The sequence below is a fragment of the Rhinolophus sinicus genome, chromosome 8 (assembly GCF_057876585.1).
Source record: "Rhinolophus sinicus isolate RSI-liver-muscle chromosome 8, RSI-T2T, whole genome shotgun sequence".
NCBI lineage: Eukaryota > Metazoa > Chordata > Mammalia > Chiroptera > Rhinolophidae > Rhinolophus > Rhinolophus sinicus.
The window spans coordinates 36,746,703-36,772,924 of NC_142508.1; the positions used below are offsets into that span (position 1 = coordinate 36,746,703).

Consider the following 26,222-nt stretch of genomic DNA (forward strand, 5'->3'; position numbering starts at 1 on the left):
AGAACGGCTCGAGAGATCGCTGGGTTAGGATGTGGTGATGGAGAAGTGCAGTGGGTGACATTAGGAACAACCTACAATAGAGGTCAGAAAGCTACAGCCTGCGGGCTGCCTGCTCTTGTAAATAAAATGTTGTTGAAACACAGCCACATCAGTGTATTTTGAGATTGTCTATGGCTGTGTTTGCATTGGAAACAGAGTAGCAACAGAGACCATATAGCTTGCAAAGCCTGGAATATTTGCTATCTGGCTCCTTACAAAAAAGTTTCCTGAGCCCTGACCTAGAATGTCAAGTGGAGAAGCTTGTAGATTATTTGGGGCTGAGAAGATAGTGCAGTATTTTGACTGTGGTCAGCTCTGAGTTTTAGGAAATTCTATAAATCTTAATAAGTGATTTTGCCCATAGCAGGACTAGAATCAGGCAGGCAGGATGGAAAGGGAAGATATTGGAGTGAAGAGAGATGATGCTGGAGGCCAAGTCAGGGAAAGGATCCACAGAAGAGATTTGGGTAGAGAGTGAGGCTGACGTGATATGGCGCCCAGGACAGGACATATACCCTGCCTCTGAGTGAAATGTCACTAACACCTTTCTGTTCAAGGGGGAAGGGACCAGCATGTATCAAACTCTCACAGTGCACCAGGATGTTTGCTAGGTGTTTTCCACCACATGTACTTTTATTTAATCTTTATAGCAACCCTGTGAGGTAGCACTTCTGACACCCACTCACAAAGCAGGAAACTGAGACATGGAGGGGTAAGGTGACTCACCAGGTGTCACACTCTTACAAAGTGAAAGAGTGTGGATTTAATTCCAGGAGTCTCTGATGGCAATGCCTATGATAGTTCCAATATAGCAGGAAACTTATATGCAGTAGTTTAAAAACCCATTGCCTGTGGGGACGCTAAGTCTGCAAGCATCAGCCTGTGGGTCCCGCTTCCTGTTAGGATCTGGATAAGCTCCTGCTGACCTGATGCTCCCGTCGGCTTCTCACTGGGTCCCGACCTCTGAGTATGCTGTGTGCGTGCCCTGCTGAGGAGGATTCCTCCTGTGAAACCTGATGGAGGCATAATGCAGCTCCTGCTCCAACTCCAAGGGAGGGGTGGTCCTTGCAGAGCTGGAGGAGTCTGCGGGGCTGTTTAACTCCGACTTCTGCTGGTGACTCTGTGTGGAAAGCAAAGAAGGGGGTCAGAGCAGGGCCGTGTGTGGGAGGAGGCAGAGAAGGTCCCTGAAGTGAATTTGATTGTGACAGGACATTTGCTCATTCTCCCATTCTTTTAGCAAACATTTCTTAAGGTCCCATTAATTCAGTTATCCAACAAATATAGCACTTGTTGGTTGCTTTCCAATTCTTCTGAACACTCACACAGACCTATGTGGAAAATACTGTTATTTTTACAAAGAAAGAAACAGAGTCTCAGAGACATTAGGTACTTCTCAAGGTCACACATCTACTGACCATGAACTCAACTCCTGGCTTCTCAAAGGCTTCCTATGTGCTAGGTACTGGATGCACAGGAAGATTTTTACAAAAAACTACTCTTCCTGTGAGTCTCCTTTACTCTTTTTTTTTTATATATATATATATTTTTTTTTTATTGGGGAAGGCGAACAGGACTTTATTGGGGGAACAGTGTATACTTCAGGACTTGTTTTTTCAAGACAAGTTGTTGTCCTTTCAATCTTAGTTGTGGAGGGTGCCGTTCAGCTTCAAGTTGTTGTCCTTTCAGTCTTAGTTGTGGAGGGCGCAGCTCAGCTCCAGGTCCAGTTGCCGTTTCTAGTTGCAGGGGGCACAGCCCACCATCCCTTCCGGGAGTCGAACCGGCAACCTTGTGGTTGAGAGGACACACTCCAACCAACTGAGCCATCGGGGAGCTCAGTGACAGATCAGCTCAAGGTGCCGTGTTCAATTTTAGTTGCAGGGGGCGCTGCCCACCATCCCTTGCGGGATTCGAGGAATTGAACTGGCAACCTTGTGGTTGAGAGCCCACTGGCCCATGTGGGAGAGCCACTGGGCCGGCCCTCCTTTACTCTTATATTACCGTCACACTCACAATACTTCTGACACAAGGTATATGGGGTTTTGTCCCATCACCAACCAATTCTGTGACACCAGCTGGGTGTCCTACAATTTAACTCAATTCTGCTACTATCTACTTGGAGATATTGTCAGATCCCACAGGTTAAGGGCTCAGTCCCATAAGAGACTCCCCCACCCCCTGCCACTTCAGACTCCAATCGCAAGTCACTTGTGGTTCTGACCGAGGGACTATACATTGGAAGTCCCAGTCCCACCCCTCAGGTTCAATTAATTTGCTAGAGTGACTCACAGAACTCAGGTTTACTTACTGTGAACCAGCTTATAATAAAAGGAGTGATAAAGGATACAGATGACCATCCGGATGGAAGAGTCATAGGGCAAGAGTGTGAGAAGACACGAACTTCCACGTTCTCTCCACGTGCACCGTTCTCCCAGCCCCTCCATAGTCACTGTCATGCGGGAGACCCTGCTCGCTGCGTCATGTGTCGTGCGAGGCAGACTGCGGGGTCTCAGCTCCCGCTCCCCACATAAGAACGCAGGACATGGTGAGGCCAAAAAGGAACACCCACGGAGCCACAGATGGGGGAGTCACACCACTATAGTCTCACTGGCACCTGGGTTAGAGACACAGGATGCAGGAGCCACAGGATCCACAACCTGCCGTCTGCTTCTCTGCCAACCAACCTCACTTGCTAACTGCAATCTGCTGTGCTAACTGAAATCTGCTTGCTAGCTCAGCCACCATCTTCTTGCTAGCCCCCATTTGCTGCTAGCGTACCCACAGCAATTATATTAGTGGCCAACGGCTCACTGGTTACAGCTGACGGCCAACTAGCCACAGCTGATGGCCATGCAATCACAGTTGATGGCCATTTACTACCTGAGCCAGCAGCTTTCTATGTGAGGCCGAGAGCCTGGAAACTGCACTCCCGGCTCTGTCCCCCCATTCACCCACTTGGAAGCTTCCCAAACCCCAAACTCTGGGCATTTGTATGGACACTTCATCACGGAAGCATGATCGATCATTGATTCCATTTCCTGCTTCTCTCCCCTCTCTGGATGGGGATGGAGGACAGGGTTGAAACTTCTAAGCTTCTAATTTTGGCTTGGTCTTCCTGGCGCCCAGACCCGATCTAAGATTCCACCATGAGTCACCTCATTAGAACAAGACACACTTCTGTCACCTGGGAAATTCCAAGGGATTGAGGAATACAAACATTGCCCGCTGCAGACTCATTTCTCAACTCTAGATTTATGGTAACATTTCTCAAGAGAGTCTTTACACTGTCTCTCCTTCCATTCACTCTTGAACTCACGCCAATAAAGATATCTGCCTCCACCAGGCTACTAGATTTGCTTTTGTTGAGATCAGCTGCGATACCACTTAGCTAAATTGAAGTGGTCATATTTCAGATCCTAGCTTACTGGACTTATTAGCACGATAAAAATGAGCACTCTCGCCTCCCTGAAGTTCCATCACCCCTTGGCCACCAGGACCTAACCGTACACTCTCTTGGTCATTTATTTTTCTTCAGTGGCCTTCTTGCTGTTTCCACACTATCTCCTTGACTCTAAATGCTGGAGGGTCCCAGGGCTCTGCCTGCAGACCCCTTCTCTTTGTGGTTTCATCCTCTCTCTGACCTTGATGTGGAAGACACCCAAATCTCTGTGTCTCCCATCTGGACCCCTCTCCTGAGCTCCAGGCTCTGGCCATCTACTTGTCATCTTCACTTCAACATCGCAGAAGTACCTCAAACTTATAGGAACCCAAACAAAGTTTGATCGCCTCTTAAAAATATACTCCTCCTGCAGAGTTGGCAAGTTCAGCGATTGGCAATTCAGTTCTTTCAGTTGCTCAGGGCAACCACATCAGAGACCTTATTGGTATCTATGGACATTTATGGACATCTCTGACAATCTCTGGACATCTACAACATCTGTGACATCCGTGGAGTCATCTTTGACCTCTATGACACCTGTGAGGTAAAGGCAGTGAGCTGTCTTTGCTCATACCCCAGGTGTACCTGTCCCTCCACTGGCAAATCCTGTCGGCTCCAACTTCAAAATGTATCCAGATCCCAACTGCTTCACATGTGGGTCATCATTATTACCCCAAACTAAGTCTGTCTTATGGACAGAATTGTCCATCATTCATATGTTGAAGCTCTAACCCCCAGTGGGACTGTACTTGGAGATGGGGCCTTTAAAGAGAGAATGAAGTTTAAGTGAGGTCATTAGGGTGGGACCCAAAATGATTTAAGTCATTATAAGAAGAGGAAGCACTAGGAATGCGTGGGCACGGAGACAAAGCCATGTGAGGACACAGGGAGACGGAGGCCATCTGACAGGCAAGGAGAGAGTTTCCAGGAGGGATATTTTACATTTGTAATGTAAGAATTTGTGAAAATACAGCTATTACCCAGACACACCGAACAATTGACAAGTGGGAGATGTTTGCTGGAGGAAAGGATAAATGCATGGGCGATTGCTGGTCATGTGCTCAGAAACCTCACAGTGGTGTCTACATTAGCCAGAGTTAAATGAATGAATGAAAAGTCAGAGCTCGGAGGAGGAGTGGGAACAGGGCAGGCTGACGTAGGCATGTGAGGAGGAGAGGAGAGCCAAGCAATGGTTCTGAGATGTGAAAAGCTTAAGATGAAAACACTTATTCTGCTCTAGGCAGGTGAGCAGGCCGGTGTGGGAGATGTGATGCATTGGAGGTGACTCTGGTTTTCCTGTCCCAAATGCCAGACCAAGTTGTCAGGTGCTCATGGTTTGGCAACGTGAAAAAGCATTTCAGACGTGGGTGAGATGGTGATCTTTTGTGGAGGTAATGCTAACGTGTCAGGGAGGAGAGACGGGAGGGCTGCAGCAGGGTAAACACGACGAGGGGAGCTCAGCTCAGAGGGAACGGTTCTATGGCGCTGAGTTCAGAAGAAGCACAGACATGCTTTGCAGTATAATGGTGCAGGAAGAGGTGATGGGACACTGCCAGGTCTCTGGTTGGGTGGCAGGGACAAGGGTGCCATCAGTGCGATGGAAAACCCAGAAAGAGTATGTGTGAACCCTGTGCTTCCGATGTTCTGAAGTCTGGGGCTAACCCCAAGGGGCCCGCGCCTGCCAGGAACAGGCGATTGCTAAGAGAGTGAAGGACTTGCCTGCCAGCACGCCTTCCCTACGCAAAGCAATCAGTCCGGAGCGCACACCCCAACCACCTCCTTTACGGAGCTTTTACACTCCACACTGTTCTCCTGCCCTAGTCACGCCAGGGTCAGGGCCCAGACAATGAGAGACAGCCGCCACACCCCAGAGCCCCACGGAATTATTCAAAGTAGCCAGTCCTAAGCCGGCTTCCCCGGCCTCACCTTGCCTCCCCCATGGAAACCAGCATCAAGGCTCCTGGTCATACACGTTTTCTCCTCACTGCCTCAGCCTCCTGACCAACCCTGGTGCTGCCCTACGTGTCCCTGAAGGGTGTGACGTTTCCCCTTCCTCTTGGGAACTGTGAGGGACTAACTGTGGCACCTGTCTCCCAGTCTATTGGCCTGACATACCTGAATATTAATGCAACCTACATTTTCCACACACAAAAATGGGACCGTGAGGAGCTCGTTTGTGGACATCCTGAATGGAGCGAGACTGTGGACCGCCCAGGAAATGTGGGGGGCCAGGCTGCATGCCACATCACTCACCAGGGAAGCTGGCCCGCCGGCAGGATGGATGTCGTCCACACCCGCTGCTGTCCTGGCTGCTTTCTTCCTGTGGGTCTTCACTCTGGTGGGAAGCACCAGGGTCTTTGACACAGTCACTCTTTGAAGCTGGAGCGAGTGACTAGGGCAGGTCACAGGCGGGGCAAGCCCAAGCGGCTTCGTAATAAGCCTTTGTAACAAGGCTGCCCCTGCCCCAGGTTCCTGGACATCTGGAACCAGGGCTGGCTCCTGGCTGGACTCTCATTACCACTCCATCCCCGGCCTCACTCCAGGCCTTCCCAACCCCCCAGGTCCCTCTTCTCCACCTCTGGCCCACACCTGACCCAGCTCACATGAAGTAGATGAGGAAGAGGCAGAGAGCAAGCAGTGCGGTGACACCAGCTCCCGTGACGGCCCCCAGAACCACTCCTGCCCTGGTCCCTGCTTCTCCTGCAGACAAGAGAGACTTGGGGTGAGCTCCAATCTTGATGAGTGGGCATAAGTCCCCTCTTCTCCAGCACGAAAGGAGGAGTGATCCTCTCCTCCCATCCAGGGTTCAGCCCCTCAGTTCTCCTACTGGTCGTGGGAGCTCAGCCTTCTCCAGAACTGCAGGATGAAGGACAAGGTCTACGTGACAGCTCCTATCCAACTCCTGTCCAGCAAATGCCATCTCTTCCAGGTTCTTCTCCATCTAGGGTCTCTCTGCAGCAGACCCCAGACCTGGCTGCAAACAGGACCTTGAGGCTCAGGGTCCCATGGGCATTACACACACACACACACACACACACACACACACACACACACACACACACACCACTGCGGGATGCTTAAAGGCCTCATCCCTCATCCCTTCCTGGGAGGGTGTCGGAATCTCCTCTCCTGGCCTCCACCGGACTAGTCACTCAGGATCAAATATGGTCTTTTGTGCCTCCAGAAGGGGGTGAGAATGGGGTGGTTCTCAGCCCTTCAGGCGAGACCCAGACAGCTCTCCTTGTCCTGTCTGGCCAGGCCTCCTCGGAGCCCAACACGTGGGGTCAGGGATGTGTCTCTGGGCGTCACTTGTCAGCGGTCTGATGGGCACTGCTGAGAAAGCCCTAACAGGGTCACTCTCTAATGGGGTGGGGGGACCAAATGCAATCACCAGGGAATAGGGCAGTGGGGGGAGCTCTGGGCTCCACAGACAAATCAGAGTAAGGGCCGGGGGATTGACAGTCAAAAAATAGCCCAAAGGGATTTTTGGAGCAGTGAGACTATTGTGCATGATAAGCCATAGAATGCCCAACACCAAGAGTGAGCCCTCATGTAAATTATGGATTTGGGTGAGAATGGACGTGTCACTGCAGGTTCATTGATTGTAATGAATGTCCCCGCTGCTGAGGGGTGTTGACAGTGGGGAAGCAGTGTGTGTGAGGGAGGGTGCAGTGGATATCGGGGACATCTCTCTACCTTCTGCTCAATTTTACTGTGAACCCAAAGCTACTCTAAAAAATAGTCTTCTTGAAAACGCCCAAAGGCTTTCGTGATGGGAGGAAGGTCATTTAGGATGGGCAGGGAGGAGGGTGTGGGGGTCACCCTAGCAGGAGAGCAGTAGAAGAACATGGGGGAAGACCCGGATGGGGGCTTCTCATGTATCGGGCCCCACCCTCGCCAGGTGAACTCTGAAAGTCCAGCTCTGAATCCACCTGGCAGAGACCCCACTTCAGCCAGTGTCACATGGACAGGAGGCTCTTTCCTACCTGAGCCATCTCCTAGGCAGACACCTGTTTTGTAGTTCTGTGAGGCACCTAGGACAAGAAGAGAGGAATTTCCTCCTTAGTGGGAAGGTATGAAGTTAGGTTCATGTACGTACCACCCTCCACACACCCAGAACCACAGAAATGCAGGAGGGACAAGGCTTATGCCCTCTGGGTCCCTACTCAGCTAGGCCCTCTGGTCCCCCCACACCCTGGCCCAGCTCTCACAGGTGACGTTGAGCTGGATGGTTCTCTCCACAGTCACATCGGCTGCAGGGAACTTCACCTGACAGGTGAGGTTAGTGCCGTGGTCCTGGGGCCGAGGGGTGAGGGTGATCATGGAGGAGAGGAGGGACCTGGGGCCCAGGGAGGTGAGGGCAGCTGAGGTCCAGGAGAAGATGGGGGGTGTGCCCCGCTCACAGGCCCAGGGCACAGAGCAGGTCAGGTTCCTGGGGCGGCCACACTCCAGGGAGCCCGGGAAGGGGATGTGGGGCCTGTGGGTCAGGGCTGGAGAGAAGGGGGCGACACAGGATCAGGAGGGAGGGTCCCAGGTGCGGCCCCAAGAGACGCCTCAGGCTTTGGTCCAGCTCCTCCCTCTGAGACCAGACATGCTGGACCCCCAGCACCGTCCCAGGAGGGGGTGCATCCCAGCCCTGTCCTGAACCCCCATGTCCTTCCCCTGTGGCTTCTCCTACAGCCCATGCCTTACCTGTCACCTGCACGGAGAGCAGGTTAGATGTGTAACTCCATAACATATCTCCTCTCTCCATCCAAAAAAAGTAATTTCCTTCGTCCCTCCTCTTGGCATCTCTGATGTCCAGGGAGCAGTTGTAGGTCCAAGGGTCCCCAAGGAGGAGGAATCGGCCCTGGGCCTCCTCCTGCACTTTGCCACCTGGCTTGTTTGTGGCCACAGGAGCATCTTGGCCTGTACTGGCCCCTTCCTGAAACCAGTAGCCATAAATAGGGAGAGAATAAGTGGAGTAGGGTCTGAAGTATGAGAAGGAGCAGCGCACGGAGACACACAGGCCTCCTGCACCGTCACAGACGCCGGCACTGTCAGCCTGAATCTTTCATCCTGAGCCAGGGACCCTGCGGGGAAACGAGGGTCAGCAGAGCCCCCACCCTGCCCCCTCCCCTTGACCACTCACCTGCCCACAGCAGGGACAGAAGCAGCAGCAGCATCTCTGACACGGAGGGTTTCTGGGCTCCTGTGGCAGAAAAGAGAAGGAAGGCAGTGGGAGGGCTGCTGGGGGAAACCACGGAAACTGGGGCGGAGTGTGTGGCCTCCCAGTTCACAGAAGAGGAACCTCAGAGCCACAGCTTGTCCCCTTTCTGCACAGAGCAAGTAGACACCCCACAGCCCAGAGACCTGGACACCCACCCAGAGAGGAGCAGACCTCAGGTCCTGCCCCATCTCGGGGGCTTCCCTGCAGCTCCGGAGCCTGAACTAGGAACTCTGAGGACACGTGAGTCTCCTAAGGTCTTCCTATCTGAGGGGCTTTTCTGGGCAGTGTTGTCTACACCAGAGAGCCCGTCAACTGCTACCTTGACCTGGAGGGTCACAGTGTCATCCAGACCCTCAGGTTGTTGGTCCTGCAAGGTATAGGATTCCTCAGGGTTTGTGTGAGTACCTGGGAGAGAAGAATGAAGGGGGTCCCAGGTGAAGTGAAGGCAGGTCCATTCATCCACTAAACGCTCAGTGAGCATCTAAATGTTGGTTGGCTGGAGACCAGAAGGGATACGACCGTTCTATACCACTGAGACGCTCCCCATTCAGGGACGTCATTTCCTCCCCAAATACATGCAACTGCCAGGCTTTAGAGCTGCAGTCATTGGTGAGTTTACCATGTATCCTGCTGGCACACTGGGTATTTTCTAAAATTATGAGTATGAGTTTTGTTTTTATAGCTAATATGCTGATTCATGACATTTCAATGGCATGTAAAATAAAACCGTGTAGCATCTTCATGTAAAAACAAAGAGAGAACACATGTTCTATGAGCCAGTGCACAGGAAACTTTCCATGATTCACACCACTCAGTGCTGTTTGAACTGGAGAGATTGTTTCACTTCCTCATCACACAGATTAGTGTTTCCTGTCATGTGACACACCTGCTTCAAGTTCTCCAGGCAGTCAACAACAAAGTTGGGGGTAAATAAGTACTTTAAAGGCATTTCTCGTTATGTTATGCAATGTGCTTTCCATATGGAACACATTTCTCCCAGCCTTTAGCAATAAGATAATATTTGCTTTTTCAAATAAACTGCATACTTTCTTTTATCAGACAATAAGATTTCACATTTTGGGCGGCAGGTTAGCTCAGTTGGTTAGAGTGCAGTGCTCATAACACCAAGGTCGCCGGTTCGATTCCCACATGGGCCAGTGAGCTGCACCCTCCACAACTAGATTGAAAACAACGACTTGACTTGGACATGATGGGTCCTGGAAAAACACACTGTTCCCCAATATTCCCCAATTAACAAAACAAGATTTCACATTTCCTTTGTTGCATTGGCTGCTAGGAATCTGAGGATTATATTTAGTACTTAATTTCAGAAACTGTCATTCTAGCCCCCTGGTACAATTTTGTGATTTTTCCTAGGTGATTTCTGTTCTGCCTTAAAAAAAAATTGCTACCTTAGAAGGGCTATAAAATTATAAGTCACCTCACATGCTTCGTGGGACTCTGAAGGGTCTAATTTCTACATAAAATAAAAATAAGTAAGGGTGGTTGAAAAAAATCTGCTTCTCACAGTTAAATGTGGCTCAGAATACATTCCTGGAAAACATGAGTAGAATATGCAGCAACGATTAAAATTTTAGGTTCAACTCACGGGGTTTTCTATCTCACTCTGTGTAGTATGCATCTGGCAAATTCTTGACCCCAGCGACATAAAAATATTTGCCATGATGTATTTGTAAAATCTTTCAAACACAGTAGTTTCTAGATATATGATCCTTCAGTCTTACTAACATAAAGAGATTTTTGCACCCTTATTTGATGTATAAGGAATTGAGTTTCCAATAAGCAAAATGATATCTTGTTCTAGGTTGTCAAAAAAATAAAGTAAGAATGTAGCACAAAATAGAAAACCCAACACAATTGGATGTATAATAAAGAAAGTTTTACCATGTCCGTAGACGGGAAGCTTCTGTGACTTCTCACTGTGTTTCTTTAAAGAACTTTATAATTTACATAAAATAAAATGTAGCCGCTTGAAGTATGCATTTCTATGAACTTTCACAAATGGAGACCTCCAAAATCAGGATATAAAACATTTCCATCACCCCAAAGAGTTTTTCCCACATCTTTGTAGTTCATCACACCCGTCTCCAGCCCCAAGTAATCACTGATATACTCTCCATCATGGTGAATTAATTCTGTCTATAGGAGAAGTTCTAGAAATGTAGTCATCTGTGTCTATATTCTCTCAGCACAATATTTTTGAAATTGATCCAAGTTGTATGTATCTGTAGTTCGTAATGTCTTATTACTAAGTAGTATTCCATTGTATCTCATCGTGGCTTCAATGTGTGATTTCCTAATAAGTGACGTAGAGCATGTTTTCATGGGCTTAGCTGCCATTACTTTTCTTCTTTGGTGAATTTGCTGATTAAATCCTTGGCTTCTTTTTTTACTATATGGTGAAATACACACAACAAATACTTTATCATTTTAACCATTTTTGTCTGGGTCTGTGGCATTCAGTACCTTCACATAGTTATGCAACCATCACACCCTCCTTCTCAAGAACTTTTTTCATTTTTCTCAAACTGAAACTTTGTGCCCATGAAAAGAATAACCCTGCATCCTTCTGGGCCAGACCCAGGCAACCACCATTCTACTTTCTGTGTCAATAAATTTGCCTCCTCTAGGGACTTCACGTAAGTGGAACCATATAGTATTTGTCCTTTTGTGACTGGCTTGTTGCACTTTGCACAGCATCCTCAATTCGTTTGGTTACATTTGTCAGAATTCCCTTCCTTTTGAAGGCTGAATAATATTCCACTGTATGTGTTAACCTTTAGTCCTTCTGTTCCTCTGTTGATGGGCCCTTAGGTTGCAATTACCTTCTACTTATTGTGAGTTATGCTGCTATGAAAAGGGGTATGTAAATATCTATTCAAGTTCCTGCTGTCTATTCTTTGGGTATATACCCAGAAGTGAAATTACTGGATCGTATGGTAGTTCTATTTTTAATGTTTTGAGGAACATCACAGCAGATGCAATTTTGCAACCTTAACAGCAAAGCATAGAATTCTACTTCCTTCACTACATCACCTACACTTTACTATTTTAGTTTTTGTTTTTTAATAATAACCATCTTACAGAAAAACAGGTGGTGTACCTCATTGTATGGCTGTAATTTGCATTTCCCTAATATTAGTGATGTTTAGCATATTTTCATGTGTATTTGCTTTTTGTATAAGTTCAAGGAAATGTCTAGTAAAGTTCTTTGCCAATTTTTAAATAGGGTTGTTTGGTTTTGGTTGTTGAGTGAGATTTTTTTTTTACACAATTGATTTTATTTGCTTGTTTGTTAACTTATTGTTTTGTTTGAGAGTCCTTGATGTATTTGGATACAAGTCATTCATCAAGGATACATTGCAGATTTTTTTCTCCCAGATTTAAATTTTTCTTTTAGCACTCTTAACATCAGCTTTTACAGAAGAGCAATCTACTGTTCCCTAAAACATGTATCACTCATGAGCTGACCCACTTATTATCTGGATATGGAAAAGCAGAGTAAACAAGGTCTGGAGGCCAGATGGGGGTGTTCAGGGGGCCAAAAGTTCACATGAGCAGTACAGTGGGTTGAAAAATGGTCACCCAAAGATATCCAGGTCTTAGTACCTGGTACCTGCAAATGTTACCTGGTAAAGAAAAAGAGTCTGTTCAGACGGGATTAAGGTAAGGTTCTTGATGTGGAGATCATCCAAGATAATCAGGGTTGGCCCCTGAGTCTAGTCAAGTGTCCTTTAAGAGAGAGGCAGTGGTGAATGTGTACACAGAGCAGGATGAGGCAATGTGACCACAGAGACAGAGGGCAGTCACGCAGCCACAAACCAGGGAAAGCTGGCAGCCATAGCACCTGGAAGAGGCAAGATATGGCTTCTGGAATGAGTGCGTCCCAACCAACTCCTGAGTGCTGCCAGTAAAATTGATTTCAGATGATGGGCTTCAGGACACATTCCCCCAAGATGTGGCACCTAAGCTTTCTTTGTTACAAGGGTCTCAGTTGAGAACATAGAAGGGAAGAGGGAGAAGGTATTTTTCCTCCCTACAGATTTCTGGCCCCCAGAACTGAGAAAATAAATTTCCTTTTTTCAAGACACCGAGTATGTGGTAATGTGTTGTAATGGCCCCAGGAACCAGTACAGGTGGGAATTCAGCGAGCACTGCTGGGGGGACGCAGGGACGCACCACAGCAAGTCCTCCTTCACCAGCCCCTTTCCTCTGTCCCTATTGCAGCCAAATTCCTCAAAGGCTTCTCTGTAACCACTCTTCCCACCCCTCCTCCAGTTCTCCCCTGATTCAGCTCCGTCTCATCTTCACACCTTTCCCACCAACCATGAAACGCCTGTCGTCAGGATCACCAGTGACAATGTGTTTCCTGTGCCTTCTCTTCTCCATGGGCCATCAGACCTCTTCTTACTTCAGCAGGTGTCATCACCTACGCTGGCTGCACGCGTTCACTTCTCCAGTCTGGAGTCCTCTCCTCACATCCCGCTCTCGCGCTGACACCCCCAGTTGCCATCATCAAGTGGCTGCTCAGAATGAACATCTCTCTCCAAACCCTCCTGTCTACATCCATGAAACACATCCCCACCCTGCCAGGTGCTCGGGAGAAACATTTGGGCACCGTCCCTGCTCTTCTCTTTCTCTCAATCCCCACATCCAATAGGAAATTCAGTCAACTTCACCTTCAAAATATACGCAGAAGTAAAACCTCGTCCTCCACTCCACCTCTCTGGTTTACCACCATCACCTCCTGCCCTCCATGCCCTCTCTCTGTTCTGCTGCCGTGGACCCACTCTGGTCTATTGTGATGGGAGCGGCCATGGGGATCCTGTTACGAGGGACGTTCTGCCATGTTTCTCTCTCCTCAAAGGCTCCCAGGTGCCTGCATTTCTTGCAAGGCCTCACCTGGGTTGGACATGAGGGGCCACCCTCCCAGCAGCCCTGTGCTGTCACAGTGCCACTTGTTTCACAACACGCCAGGCTGCTTCTGCCTCAGAGCTGTGACACTGCCTTTCCATCTTCCTGGGCAACCTTCATTAGGCAAACATAGAATCTGCTTTCTCGCTGTCTTAGAGTCTGTGCTCAACAGTTGTATGTGCTTCACACTCTCAAGTGTAGGAAATTGTCCCCCAATGTGTCACCTGATTCTTCCTGTAGGTGATTCCTCCACAAACACATATCACCATCAAACATGCCAGAATATTTTTATTCATTTGTTTGTATTTCTATCCTCTTGTCTCCAGAATGACAGCTGCTTGATGACAGATTTTCTATGCCATGTGCACTGTTGCATTTCTGGCACCTACAACAATGCTGGCACATCGTAGGTGTTCAGTTAGACTTGCTGAAGAAGTCCATTAATAGATGACTGGATTTTACTTTGCTCAAAACTATACAAGAATTACACACACACACACAAACACACACACACACACAGACACACGTCCAATGGAGTGACTTTTAACTGAGCCTGAAGTGTAACGTAATCAGCACTTGGAAATGTAGGATTGGGGAGGGAAAGGCATTTCAGGAGAAGGAACTGCACATGCAAAGTCTCAGAGTCACAAAGGGGCCCGGCTGAGTGTGGAGATGGTATGGGCTGCAGGGAGTGGCAGAATCTGGTAGGGAGTCCAGCAGGGGACAGACCACAGCAGACCCTCCAATCCAGCCTGAGGCATCTGCACCTGGGTCTCTGGCCATGGAGAGGAAATGTTGCTGTCATACTTTTCAGGAAGCAAATGATATGGTCTCTGGAAACACTGTCTGGAGACCTGTGCTGAGGAGTGAGATGGAGGCAGGAGGTTGGTGGGTTCACAGACTCAAGGAAAAGATGAAGTGGCAGGAATGATCAGGGTGAGGATGGGAAAGAGACGGGCATTATGATGAGCTGTGATCAGGAGGAAGCATGAAAAAGACTTAGTGATTTATTGTATTGGAGAGAAGGAAGGGAGGGCAAAGTGGAGAACCCCACCTGTAGAGGTGGGACCCACCATGTCATCCATATGACAGAGAACTCAGCAGAGAAATGGGTTTGGGGAGGAAGGAAGGTAGCAGCTCAACTTTGCCCACGTTAAGCAGAGAAATCCTGGGGGTTATCCTGGAGGAGGTGTCTGTGGGATGTTGGCTGGTGAGACATTCACAACACTCACTTGAGACATTAACTCAGGATGGTGTTTGCATCCTCCATGCCCCTTGTGGTCCTAGTCCTTTTCCTCCTGTGGTAGCGCACTCTGAAAAAAGAAGCCAGGGTCTTTCAGTCTGGTTGGATCAGGCTGCAGTGGGCAGCAGACCCAGCCCCTTGTTCCCTGTTCAGGATGTGGAGGAGAGACAGAGGTGGGAGAGGGCAGGTCTAGCTACACAGACCACCTTGAACACAGCAGGCACATCCATTCTGGACACTTGCTGGCTGGGGCCCACATGATGGCTGCCCGTGTGGAATCCTCACCCACCAACCCTTCACCTCCTGCCAGCCCTGCCCGTAACTCATTTGGATCCCTCCAGCTCTGCTTCTGGGACTCAGCCACATGCCCCCTGCCTTCCCCATGCCTCCCCTCTCCCTGGGGTAGAGCTCACATGAGGACAATGAGGCAGAGAAGGACAAGCAGTGTCTTGACAGCCACGTTCCCGATGGCAACCAGCACCACCTCTGCCCCAGGCCCTGATTTCCCTGTATGAACTAGACAAAGACAGATTCACCTCCTCAACTGCAATCCTGTGTATCTTCCTCTCCCAGTAGGACTCTGGGCGTTGTCCTCCAGGCCTTCCTGCAACACTGGTTGTGGGACCACCCATGCCCCCACCTCACCCCCTGCCCTGACCTTCCAGCACTTGGATTCAGAAAAAATGCACACGTTGGACCTCATGAAATGAAACATTCTATTTATCAATTGACACTATGGAGAGAGTGAAAAGCCCACCCGTTTAATGGGAGAAAATGTTTGCTAATCAGACATCTGGTAAGGATTGGTATCCAGCATATACAAAGAACTCCTACAACTAAACAACACAAAGCCAATCACCCAATTAAAAAATTGGCGAAGGACTCGAAAAAAATTCTCCAAAGGATACATACAGACGGACTATAAGCCCACGAAAACAATGAATGGCATCCTTGTCATCACATGAATGCAAATCAGATCCCCAGTGAAATACTCCTTCACACTCACTAGTAGCCTACAATTTTTTAAAGGAAAACTACAATGTTGGTAATTGGGTGGAGAAATGGAAACCCTCATACATTACTGGTGGGACTGTAAAATAATGCTGCCACTATGGAAAACAGTCTGGTTTATCCTCAAAAAGATGACTATAGAAACCACTATTTGACCCAGCAATTCCACTCCCAAGTCTATGCCCAAGAAAACAGAAAACATATGTTCAAACAAAAACTTGTACACCAACGTTTTTAGCAGCTCAGTCAAAAAGAAACAACTCAAATGTCCATCAACTCATCGATAAATGAACAAAAGGTGATACGTCTATAAATGGAATATCATTCAGACAAAAACTTAATGCCATGGTTCTCCACTGAAGATTGTGTACACAACCAGAGTCCATCCAGGAAGGGGAACACCTCACAGGCACAGAGCGCAGTGAGGACGTCTGTCCTACTGATATCAAAGGACCCCTTATTCTTGAAGAGCACAAACCAAGGCTCAGAGCAGCGTGTGGACCCTGATCACTTCTTGGGAGAGGACTGGGCATCTGAAGACAGACTCTACTGTGCAGTTTGAATTTTTGGCCTTGTGACTATATCACCTGTTCAAAAATATATAAATTACAGACTATCAGAGGGACATAAAAGGACAAGCTGGAGAGTCGTGAGGAGCTGGGTGATGAGGGACCTCAGTTGGGCTCTTCTAGTGGATGGTGCCCTGTTTTCCTGGTACAGCAAAGGGACAAGGGGAAAATCACTGGGGGATGAGGGTCCAATGGGGACACCTTCTCACAGAAGGTCTGTGACCACTGGGGTGAGACCAGGATGAGGCAGGACCCAGCCGGATCCCACAGTGGAAGAGGCCCTGCTCCCTACAGCCCATGACAGGCTCCTCCTACCTGTGCCATTTTCTTGGAAGACAGTTACGGTCAAGTTCTGTGGAAGGTCTGGGACAGAAAGACATGGCAGGTGCAAGTCAATGGAGCTGCCTACATGGGGGAAATGTGGAGGCAGGCATCCTCCTGACCCCCTCCCAGACCACATTTGGGACTCAGCACCCGGTGTCCGAGGCCCTGAGCCCCATGCCCGCTGCCCTCAGGACCCCACCACAGACCCCGGCTTCCTAGCACAGCTCTCACAGGTGACGTTGAGCTGGATGGTTCTCTCCACGGTCACATCAACTGCAGGGAACTTCACCTGACAGGTGAGGTTAGTGCTGTGGTCCTGGGGCCGAGGGGTGAGGGTGATCATGGAGGAGAGGAGGGACCTGGGGCCCAGGGAGGTGAGGGCAGCTGAGGTCCAGGAGAAGATGAGGGGTGTGCCCCGCTCACAGGCCCAGGGCACAGAGCAGGTCAGGTTCCTGGGGCGGCTAGACTCCAGGGTGCCCGGGAAGGAGATGTGGGGCCTGTGGGTCAGGGCTGGTGAGAAGGGGGCGACACAGGATGAGGAGGGAGGGTCCCAGGTGCAGCCCTGAGAGACACCTCAGGCTTTGGTCCAGCTCCTCCCTCTGAGACCAGACATGCTGGACCCCCAGCATCGTCCCAGGAGGGGGTCCATCCCAGCCCTGTCCTGAACCCCCATGTCCTTCCCCTGTGGCTTCTCCTACAGCCCATTGCTTACCTGTCACCTGCACGGAGAGCAAGTTAGATGTGTAACTCCATAACATATGTTCTCTTTCCACCCGAAAAAAGTAATTTCCTTCGTCCCTCCTCTTGGCATCTCTGATGTCCAGGGAGCAGTTGTAGGTCCGAGGGTCCCCAAGGAGGAGGAATCGGCCCTGGGTCTCCTCCTGCACTTTACGATCTGGCTTATTTGTGGCAACAGGAGCATCATGGTTTGTACAGGCCCCTTCCCGGAACCAGTAGCCGTGAGCTGGGTCAGAGTTTGCCCACTGGTATCTGGGATACTTGGCAGTGCAGGGCACAAAGACACACAGGCCCTCCTGCACTGTCACGGACTCCGACATTGTCAGCCTGAATCTTTCATACTGAGCCAGGGACCCTGCAGGGAAACGAGGGTCAGCAGAGCCCCCACCCTGCCCCCTCCCCTTGACCACTCACCTGTCCACAGCAGGGACAGAAGCAGCAGCAGCATCTCTGACACAGAGGGTGTCTGGGCTCCTGTGGGAGAAAAGAGAAGGAAGGCAGTGGGAGGGGAGCTGGGGGAAACCACGGAAGGTGGGCGGAGCATGAGGCCTCCCGGTTCACAGAAGAGGGATCTCAGAGATGGAGCTCGTCCCCCACCCCCTGCACAGAGCACATGGACACCCCAGGGCCCACAGATCCTGGACACCTGCCTTTGTAGTCCTTCCTGAACTCCCTCCGGCCCCAGAGCAGGGCCAGCAACATGTCTGGGCTTGGCAGCGCAGGTTCCCTCTGGAAAAGTCTGTTTCTCAAGGTTTGTCTCTCAGAATTAGAAGTAAAAGTTGCAAGATTTAGAGGAGGCTCCAGAGAAGAAGAGGTGAGGTCAGCACAGTGACGCTTGTCGGAGGAGGAACTCCACTCTCAGCCACTGTCAGGCTGGGGCAGCCCTTGGAGGCCAACCATTGACCCCCACACTCACCTCTGGGGGCCCGGAGGTCAGGGAAGGTGAGAGAAGCCCAAATCACACCCCATGCAGGCCCCACGTTCATCCCCTGCCTCCCTGTCATGCCCTTCCTCCTGGGGGGTCAGTTTCTGCAAAGTTAAAACAGGTTCCTTCTGGCCAAACCCTCTCGTCACAGGCTGTAGACATCTGTGGAGGTGGGTCCAGCCAGGGGTGGGGCTCAGGACATGGGGGATGGGGAAGGGGCAGGGGGTGGAGGCGGCCAATTATCTTTCCTCCTTCAATGTCCACATGGTGAGCATCCCCTCTCTGCTCACAAAGTCACACACCAGCCCTGGATGCTGCCCGAGAGTCACTGTCCAGTGGGGACACAAGTGTGCTGGAGCCCGGAGCTCCCTGTGACAGGAGATGTGATGGGTGACGCACAGGTGGGGTGGGATGTCACTCTTTCCCTATTGGAGGTTGAGTCTCAGGGGACTGGGCAGAGGGGACACCTGGGCAGTGTAGGTGAGGACTCTGTTTGTTAATGCACATGGAGGATGTCAAAGGAGCCCGGCTGGCAGGACGCCTGGCAAACTGAGGCTATGATTCTCTGTACAGTGGGATTTGTTAGGGAAGAAAGAGCAGAAAGTCAGGCGCAGATTTTGAAAGGGATAAACACCACTTCCTCGTAGCTGTCTGGGTGTCAGGAAGGATTTCTTCATCACCGATGTCTCATGGGACCACATTTGTCATTGCTCCAGAGCATGGCACGATCTTCTGGCCTCTGGGGCTTTGCTTGTGTAGGTTCTGCTCCCAACAGTCGGGGTGTGCAGGAGACACGGAGTGAGAAATGCCAGCCTGGGACGTCCACCCTCAGCGATGGTGAGGGTTTAATGAGAGAAGAGACATGCTCCTGATGTCACAGGTTATTTTTACCTGGGGGACGGTGGTGGCAGGAAGTGGTGGGAAAGCATGAGAGGTGGTGCCTCCTTAGGCCCAGGTTGGGTTTCTTGAAACATTGGGGTGGGGGGCAAATACAAGACACATACAGAGAAGAGCCCCCACAAGAAAAACTCAATGATTCATCATGAAATGGCCACCCTCCAGGGAATTGAACATGGTGGGCACCCCAGGAGCTCCCCCCTGCTCCCCACCCTTCTCACCGCACCCACATCCCCCCAAAGGAGCCCTTAGCCTAGCTTTAAAGCTAGTTGTTTCCTTGCTTCTCTTCATATTTTTGTCATCCCAGCCGCTTTCGATACTATGGCTTTGCACATGTCTTTCTTCAGACTTCTCATGCATAGAAATAAATTAGTCTGTTTTCTTCCATCCAAGTTCAAGAATCTGCCCATCCTATTCTGTCCCCTTCCCACAACCTGGAGTGGAGTCAGCGCTGGGATCATTGAGAAGGGAAGGTGCAGGGTTGCAGCATGAACACAGGCTCCCACAGATCAGCAATTCCTGCGTTTTCAGCGGGCATCTCATCCCCTCCTGGGCTCCCTGTCCTGGGGAACTCATTCTCCCCTACAGGGGTAGTTGCAGCATCTCTGTGGTCAGAACAGCTGGGACATACACTGTCTTTCCCCCGTCTTCCCTAATTTGCAAAGAAAAGGGGAAGAACGGGAAGGAGATACAGGAAAGGGGAACCACAGATAATCTGACTGTGCAACAGAGGCATTTGTAACCCACAGATCATCAGAGCTGGGGGCCCTTCTAGCCCCACTTCCTCAATTTGCAGAAAAAGACACTGAGGTCTGGAGCAAGCAAATGAATTGCCCAAAGAATAGGTGAACCTGTTTCATGCCCATTTTCTGCACGGGAGCCACTTCGTCAATGCTTGTCTGCCCAGGATTCACTCTCCCGGGAGATGAAAAGCTATGTTAACTGAAGGGAAGAATTGCCAAATCTTCCCATGAGGTAAAGGAGGAAATTTCATTCATTCATTCATCATGCATTCATTCATTCAACAAGCATCTACACTATACCTTCTGGTTTCTAGTAAAGGGGTGGCTATGAGAGATCTAGCCCTTGCCTTTGAGGAGAGCAACGTCTGGTTGGGAGACAGACAGGTTACCTGACAATCCCAGTGCCGAGGGTACGTGGCTACGATGCGGGAGGCATAGCCTGGGAATAGATGGGGCTCTTGACCTTCTGGACTGGAAGGTGAGTTCTCGGGGAGGAACGGGCCAGGCAGACATGGCAGGGACTCTCGGGCAGCCTCAAGGGATGTGAATCCTTTAGGTGAGGCTGGGACTTGCTGGAGTCAGGTATTGTGTTCTCAATCCCACTCACTGTCCCTCTGTACTGGAGATGCTCTGCCAGCTCCCAGGTTCTGTGCTCTGTGACCAACCCTACCTGTGCCCCAGCAGGGGTCAGGCCACCGCCCATAGAGGGCATCTCTCTGCCCCACATCCCTTGGTTCCTGGGCATCACTAGGAAAGGGCTGTGTGCTGTCCTTGGTGCTGATTCAGAGCTGAGGCAGGAGATGGTCCACTAAGTACTCAGTGTTCAATGCCCAGCTGTGTGTGTGTGTGTGTGTGTGTGCTGAATATTGGCCTTTAGGACAGGGTGATGGTTAATTTTATGTACAGACTTGACTGGGCCCACAGGATACCCAGAATAAACATCATTGTGGGTGTGTGTCTAAGGGTACTTCCAGATGAGACTAGCATTTAAATCAGTGGGTTCAGTAAAGTGAATTGCCCTTCCCCAGGTGGGGAGGTATCATCCAATGCATTGAGCACCAGAATAGAACCAAAAACAGAGTAGTATGTGTGTACAGTATTCATGTGATCACTTTTCATATTCTCAAGCTTAACACAGGCAGTCTGTCCAGACTTTGTATCTTGCCTCTTCATTCTGAGCTAGTGTCTGGGGAGTGGGTGTTGCTTTCAATGTACTTCTCTGAGACCTAAATGTTTGGGTTTGAGGGGGACCAAGGGGAGAGAAAGAGGGTAAAACTCAAAAGGGATTCAACACACACACCTCCTGGGGTCCAGGACTCTACTCTCTTTTCTGAGAGTCCGACCTTCACTGGGGTCCTCTCCACCAACCCACAGGTGTATCTTGCATTGGGATTTGTGCTCGAACCCCAACTCAGAAGTTGGAAGACGGAAAGCTCTGGTGACCCTCAGATATAATCAATGATATGCAAGGCTTCTTCTCTGGGAGTCTTTTTATTGATTTCATTCAGTTCTGTCCACTCATATGAATGAGCATATGTGTCTATTGGGGAATCTCAGTGAAAACTCTCAGGGTTCTGTCAGCCCAACATTTCCCCCTATATTCCTGTTCATGGAGAAGAGACAACTATTTAGGATCAGAAAATTTTCAGTGTCACAGTAAAAACGTCTGTTTCTTTCCCATTTGGGAGTGCATGGTGTGCTGTTTTCATTTCCTGGTTTGAATGTTGCTGGTGAAAGTTTAGTTCCTTTTGTTTAAGGGTCATGTGTTCATTTAATACATGAGGGTCTTGGCACTGCTAGCATCATGAGATGCTGTCAGCAGACACTTGATTTGCAGGAGGTAAAAAACCTGCACACAATGAACACACATCTTGTATCAGGACCTGTAGATGGTGCCTTACACGTATGTGCACCTTGTGAGATGGGGTGTATCGTACCCCACTTTACAGAGCAGGACACTGAGAAACAGAGAGGGAAAGTCACTAACTTTCCAATTATCACCCTCTTACTAGAGGAGAAACGAGGATTCAAATTTCACCTATTCTAAAGCCTGTATTTTTTCCCTACAGCAAAGAATTTCCATGAAATCATTTATAACTGATTAACTAGAGATACATTTGCTCTGTGAGAAGCAGTGTTCGAGGTCTCCCTTTACCACGAGCAGCTCTGGGCTCCAGGACCGGGCCGGAAGCCCTGTGGGATGCCTCACTGGCATCTGTCCTCTGAGTACTGGTGCTGATGCTGCCAGCCCTCAGCCCCAAGGCTTCAGCTTGTGATATCTGAGGGAACTTGAGTTTGATCAGGAGGGTATGTGGGCAGGAACCTGACTGCGGGGGAATGAGGACATCCCATGTCTGACATCATCCTTCCCATCATGTTACTCAGGAATCCAGCTTTGCTATGGGGATGGCAGAGACCCCACTCCCAATTAGTCCCAGAGAGGAAAGATTTCTTCTCACCTGTGCTATGTTCTTAAAAGGCATGAAGTCCAGGGGCATGGAGTATCTAGGGCAGGAACATGACAGTTCCCTCTTCAGTGGTTAAAGATCTAATAAGTGTTGGCCTTCCCCACTTCTAGAGCCACAGAAACAGTAAATATGGTGGGTTATGAAATTCCTCTTGCCCCTCTCATCAGTCTGGTCCCCAGGAAACAGGCACTGAGTATCCCGAGCCCTGAACTCTCTTTGGACTCCCTACTGTGCTCAGGGTCCTAGGAGTCTGGGCCCCACATTCATAAGAGACATTGCGCTGGATAGTTTTCTATGATCATGCAAGATCCAGGATACATCGTACATCCAACAGTTGATGCCGAATTCCCAGCATTGTGGGTTGATGACCTAAGATGAGGTGTCTGTCCAGAACCTTCATTTGCTATGATATAGTGAACTCTGCCTTCTCTTCCAGCATTATCTTGAACTAATTTGCCTGGGATGCAATGAAGGTGGCTCAGCAAACACGGGGATGCCTGTCCTCCCAAGATGTTAGATTGTACACCTGGTTGTCTCCAGGCTACATGGTGGTGCTGTCCGTGGTGCTGAAATAGGGCTGGGTCCTGAGCTCAGACATTATCCAGCTCTGAATGGGATTTGACCCTTTAAGTATGGGATCCAAGACCTGGAGTGGTGAAAATGTATGGCTGACCTAGGAGGAAAGGATTTGGGGACCAGCAGTGGATTGGTGTTCTCTGACAATTAAGTTCGCCAACTTGTTGCAACGATGTTGCTAACCTTTTTTGACATCAGAGAGATTATTCATTAAGAATTTGTACCAACTGGACAAACAGTTAACCAGGTTTACTATTTGGAAGTGCTGAAAAGGCTGCATGAAAAAGTTAGATGACCTGAACTTTTTGCCAATAATTTTCAGCTCTTGTATCACAACAATGCACCAGCTCACACGGCACTGCCTGTGAGGGAGATTTTAGCCAGTAAACAAATTACTGTATTGGAACACCCTCCCACTCACCTGATCTGGCCCCCAATGACTTCTTTCTTTACCCGAAGGTCAAGGAAATATTGAAATAAAGACATTTTGATGACATTCAGGACATCAAGGGTAATACGACAGCAGCTCTGATGGCCTTTCTACAAAAAGAGTTCCAAAATTGCTTTGAAGGGTGGACTAGGTGCTTGCGTTGGTGCATAGCTTCTGAAGGGGAGTACTTCGAAGATGACCATAGTCATATTCAGGAATAAGGGATGTAGCACTTTTTCTAAGACGAGTTCACAAACTTAATTGTTGAAACTCATATCCGTCTCTCTGCTTCCTAGTTCATCCACAGGGATTCTTCTGCATGTCTGGCTGTCCTGGTGGGGAAGACGTCAGGGCAGAGATGGAAGTTGCAGTGTGGTTGCACTGAAATAATTTAAGAAGAGCTCATTTGCGCTGAGCTCATTTAAAAATAAGTTTTCAGAGAAAAGATAGAGCTGTGGAGAACAAGGCTCCTGGGTATTAATTGGTATATAATAGTTTGAGCAAAGACGTAGGAGGACCAGAGAGGGTAGGTTTTTGCAGACAGGGCAAAGGAGTCAAGAAAGTACAGGGGCCCTTATTTGTGGACGAAGAGGCCACAAATGTCCATGTGGAAGCTGTCTTAGGGGACAGAGAGGGAAGGAACCAGGCAGCAGGGGGCTGAGGAGGGAGGCAGCTTCTCATGCTGTCTCCGGGACCCCAGACATCCTGCTCTCACCCCGGTCTCAGAGAATAATGGGAACCCTGATCCCCGGTGCCCTCAGGACCCCACCAGAGACCCCGGCCTCCCGGCCCAGCTCTCACAGGTGACGTTGAGCTGGATGGTTCTCTCCACGGTCACATCAACTGCAGGGAACTTCACCTGACAGGTGAGGTTAGTGCCGTGGACCTGGGCCCGAGGAGTGAGGGTGATCATGGAGGAGAGGAGGGACCTGGGGCCCAGGGAGGTGAGGGCAGCTGAGATCCAGGAGAAGATGGGGGGCGTACCTCACTCACAGCCCCAGGGCACAGAGCAGGTCAGTTTCCTGGGGCGGCCAGACTCCAGGGAGCCCAGGAAGGGGATGTGGGGCGTGTGAGTCAGGGCTGGTGAGAAGGGGGAGACACAGATCAGGAGGAAGGGTCCCAGGTGCGGCCCTGAGAGACACCTCAGGCTTTGGTCCAGCTCCTCCCTCTGAGACCAGACACGCTGGACCCCCCGCATCCTCCCAGGAGCGGGGTCCATCCCAGCCCTGTCCTGAACCCCCATGTCCTTCCCCTTTTGGCTTCTCCTACAGCCCATGCCTAACCCATCACATGCACGGAGAGCAGGTTAGATGTGTAACTCCATAACATATGTCCTCTCTCCACCTGAAAACAGTATTTTCTGTCATCCGTCCTCCTAGTGTCTCTGATGTCCAGGGAGCAGTTGTAGTTCCCAGGGACCCCAGGAGGTGGAATCGGCCCTGGGTCTCCTCCTGCACTTCACGACCTGGATTGTTTGTGGCCACAGGAGCATCTTGGCTTTTGCTGGCCCCTTCCCAGAACCAGTAGCCGTGAGCTGGGTCAGAGTCCTTCCAGGAGTACTGGGGATAGATGGCAGTGCAGGGGACAAAGACACACAGGCCTCCTGCACCGTCACAGACGCCGGCACTGTCAGCCAGAATCTTTCATCCTGAGCCAGGGACCCTGTGGGGAAACGAGGGTCAGCAGAGTCCCCACCCCACCCTCTCCCCTTGACCAGTCACCTGCCCACAGCAGGGACAGAAGCTCAGCAGCATCTCTGACACGGAGGGTGTCTGGGCTCCTGTGGGAGAAAAGAGAAGGAAGGCAGTGGGAGGGCTGCTGGGGGAAACCACGGAAACTGGGGCAGAGCGCAGGGCCTCCCGGTTCACAGAAGGAACCTCAGAGCCGCAGCTCATCCCCCTTCTGCCCAGAGCAGATGGACACCCTGCGACCCAGAGACCTGGAGACCATCCTAAAGAGGAGCAGAGAGGGAGCAGACCCTGGGTCCTGTCCCATCTCGGGCACTTCTCTTCAGCACTGGAGCTTGGACCAGAGACGTGGGCCCTGTCCACCAGGTCTGGACCTGGGTGAGGCCCGTCCTGGCCTACGGGGGTTGAGGTGGGGGCAGCAGCAGCCTCTGCAGATTCGCGTCATGAGAAACAATGGGTGTCTGAGTCCTGCTGCCGAGGCTGAGGTGATGTTGGAGCCCTCAGTTTGCACCACGGAGCAGTCAATTCCTGGCCTGGCCCAGGGTCAAGGTGTTGTCTATGCCTGTGCTTCTGAACCTGCCCACCCCGGGGACACTTGGCAATATGTGGACACATTGTCACAGCTTGGGAGAAGGGTGCAGCTGGCAGCTAGTGGATAGAATCCAGAGATGCTTCTGAAAATCATACGATTCACAGGACGGCCCCTGACAAGCATCATGCAGCCTTAAGGTCATCAGTGCCAAGAAACCCCAGTCTACACCCCAGAGGAGAGGCAGCCAGTTCTTCCAGGCTTGGTGTGTTCGGCGTTTTGTTTGGGTGTGTGGCACATAAAATATGAGTAGGAGTCTCATATGAAGTGTAGGAGGCAGCCGTTCATTCAGACATTTACTCATTCACTGACTCACTCATTCACTCACTCACTCACTCATTTACTCACTCATTCATTCATTCACTCACTCACTCACCATTCACTCACTCATTCACTCACTGA

At 50.2% G+C, this 26,222-nt stretch overlaps 2 protein-coding genes and 1 long non-coding RNA gene across 7 annotated transcripts in view; 1 reads left to right on the forward strand and 2 right to left on the reverse strand.

The window, feature by feature from the left end:
* Window positions 1-638: 638 nt before the first annotated feature.
* Window positions 639-26,002, reverse strand: LOC109438433 (myeloid cell surface antigen CD33-like). 4 transcript variants are annotated; one of them, XM_088800594.1, is made up of 7 exons: window positions 25,265-25,337; window positions 8,168-8,399; window positions 7,687-7,965; window positions 7,462-7,509; window positions 6,079-6,175; window positions 5,729-5,810; window positions 639-1,159 (listed from the first exon to the last, which is right to left on the reverse strand). In XM_088800594.1, exons 1-7 carry the CDS (start codon window positions 25,295-25,297, stop codon window positions 986-988), a joined length of 945 nt encoding a protein of 314 aa, XP_088656720.1. In that variant the 5' UTR covers window positions 25,298-25,337; the 3' UTR covers window positions 639-985. The 4 variants fall into 4 exon arrangements, with proteins under 4 accessions (XP_088656720.1, XP_088656721.1, XP_019573865.3 ...); XM_088800595.1 differs by lacking the exon at window positions 25,265-25,337 and adding an exon at window positions 9,090-9,191; XM_019718306.3 differs by lacking the exon at window positions 25,265-25,337 and adding an exon at window positions 8,607-8,666 and having other exon boundaries at window positions 8,168-8,547.
* The window catches only part of LOC141567611 (uncharacterized), a 29,553-nt gene continuing 11,874 nt past the window's right edge, over window positions 8,544-26,222 (forward strand). The window contains exon 1 of the long non-coding RNA XR_016022203.1: window positions 8,544-8,924. This is a non-coding gene — a long non-coding RNA (uncharacterized LOC141567611). The remainder of the gene's footprint in view (window positions 8,925-26,222) is intronic.
* On the reverse strand, window positions 14,348-18,510 carry LOC109438434 (myeloid cell surface antigen CD33-like). 2 transcript variants are annotated; one of them, XM_088800602.1, is made up of 7 exons: window positions 17,919-18,510; window positions 17,479-17,859; window positions 16,998-17,276; window positions 16,758-16,805; window positions 15,276-15,378; window positions 14,852-14,932; window positions 14,348-14,473 (listed from the first exon to the last, which is right to left on the reverse strand). In XM_088800602.1, exons 1-6 carry the CDS (start codon window positions 18,046-18,048, stop codon window positions 14,860-14,862), a joined length of 1,014 nt encoding a protein of 337 aa, XP_088656728.1. In that variant the 5' UTR covers window positions 18,049-18,510; the 3' UTR covers window positions 14,348-14,473; window positions 14,852-14,859. The 2 variants fall into 2 exon arrangements, with proteins under 2 accessions (XP_088656728.1, XP_088656726.1); XM_088800600.1 differs by having other exon boundaries at window positions 14,348-14,478; window positions 17,919-18,509.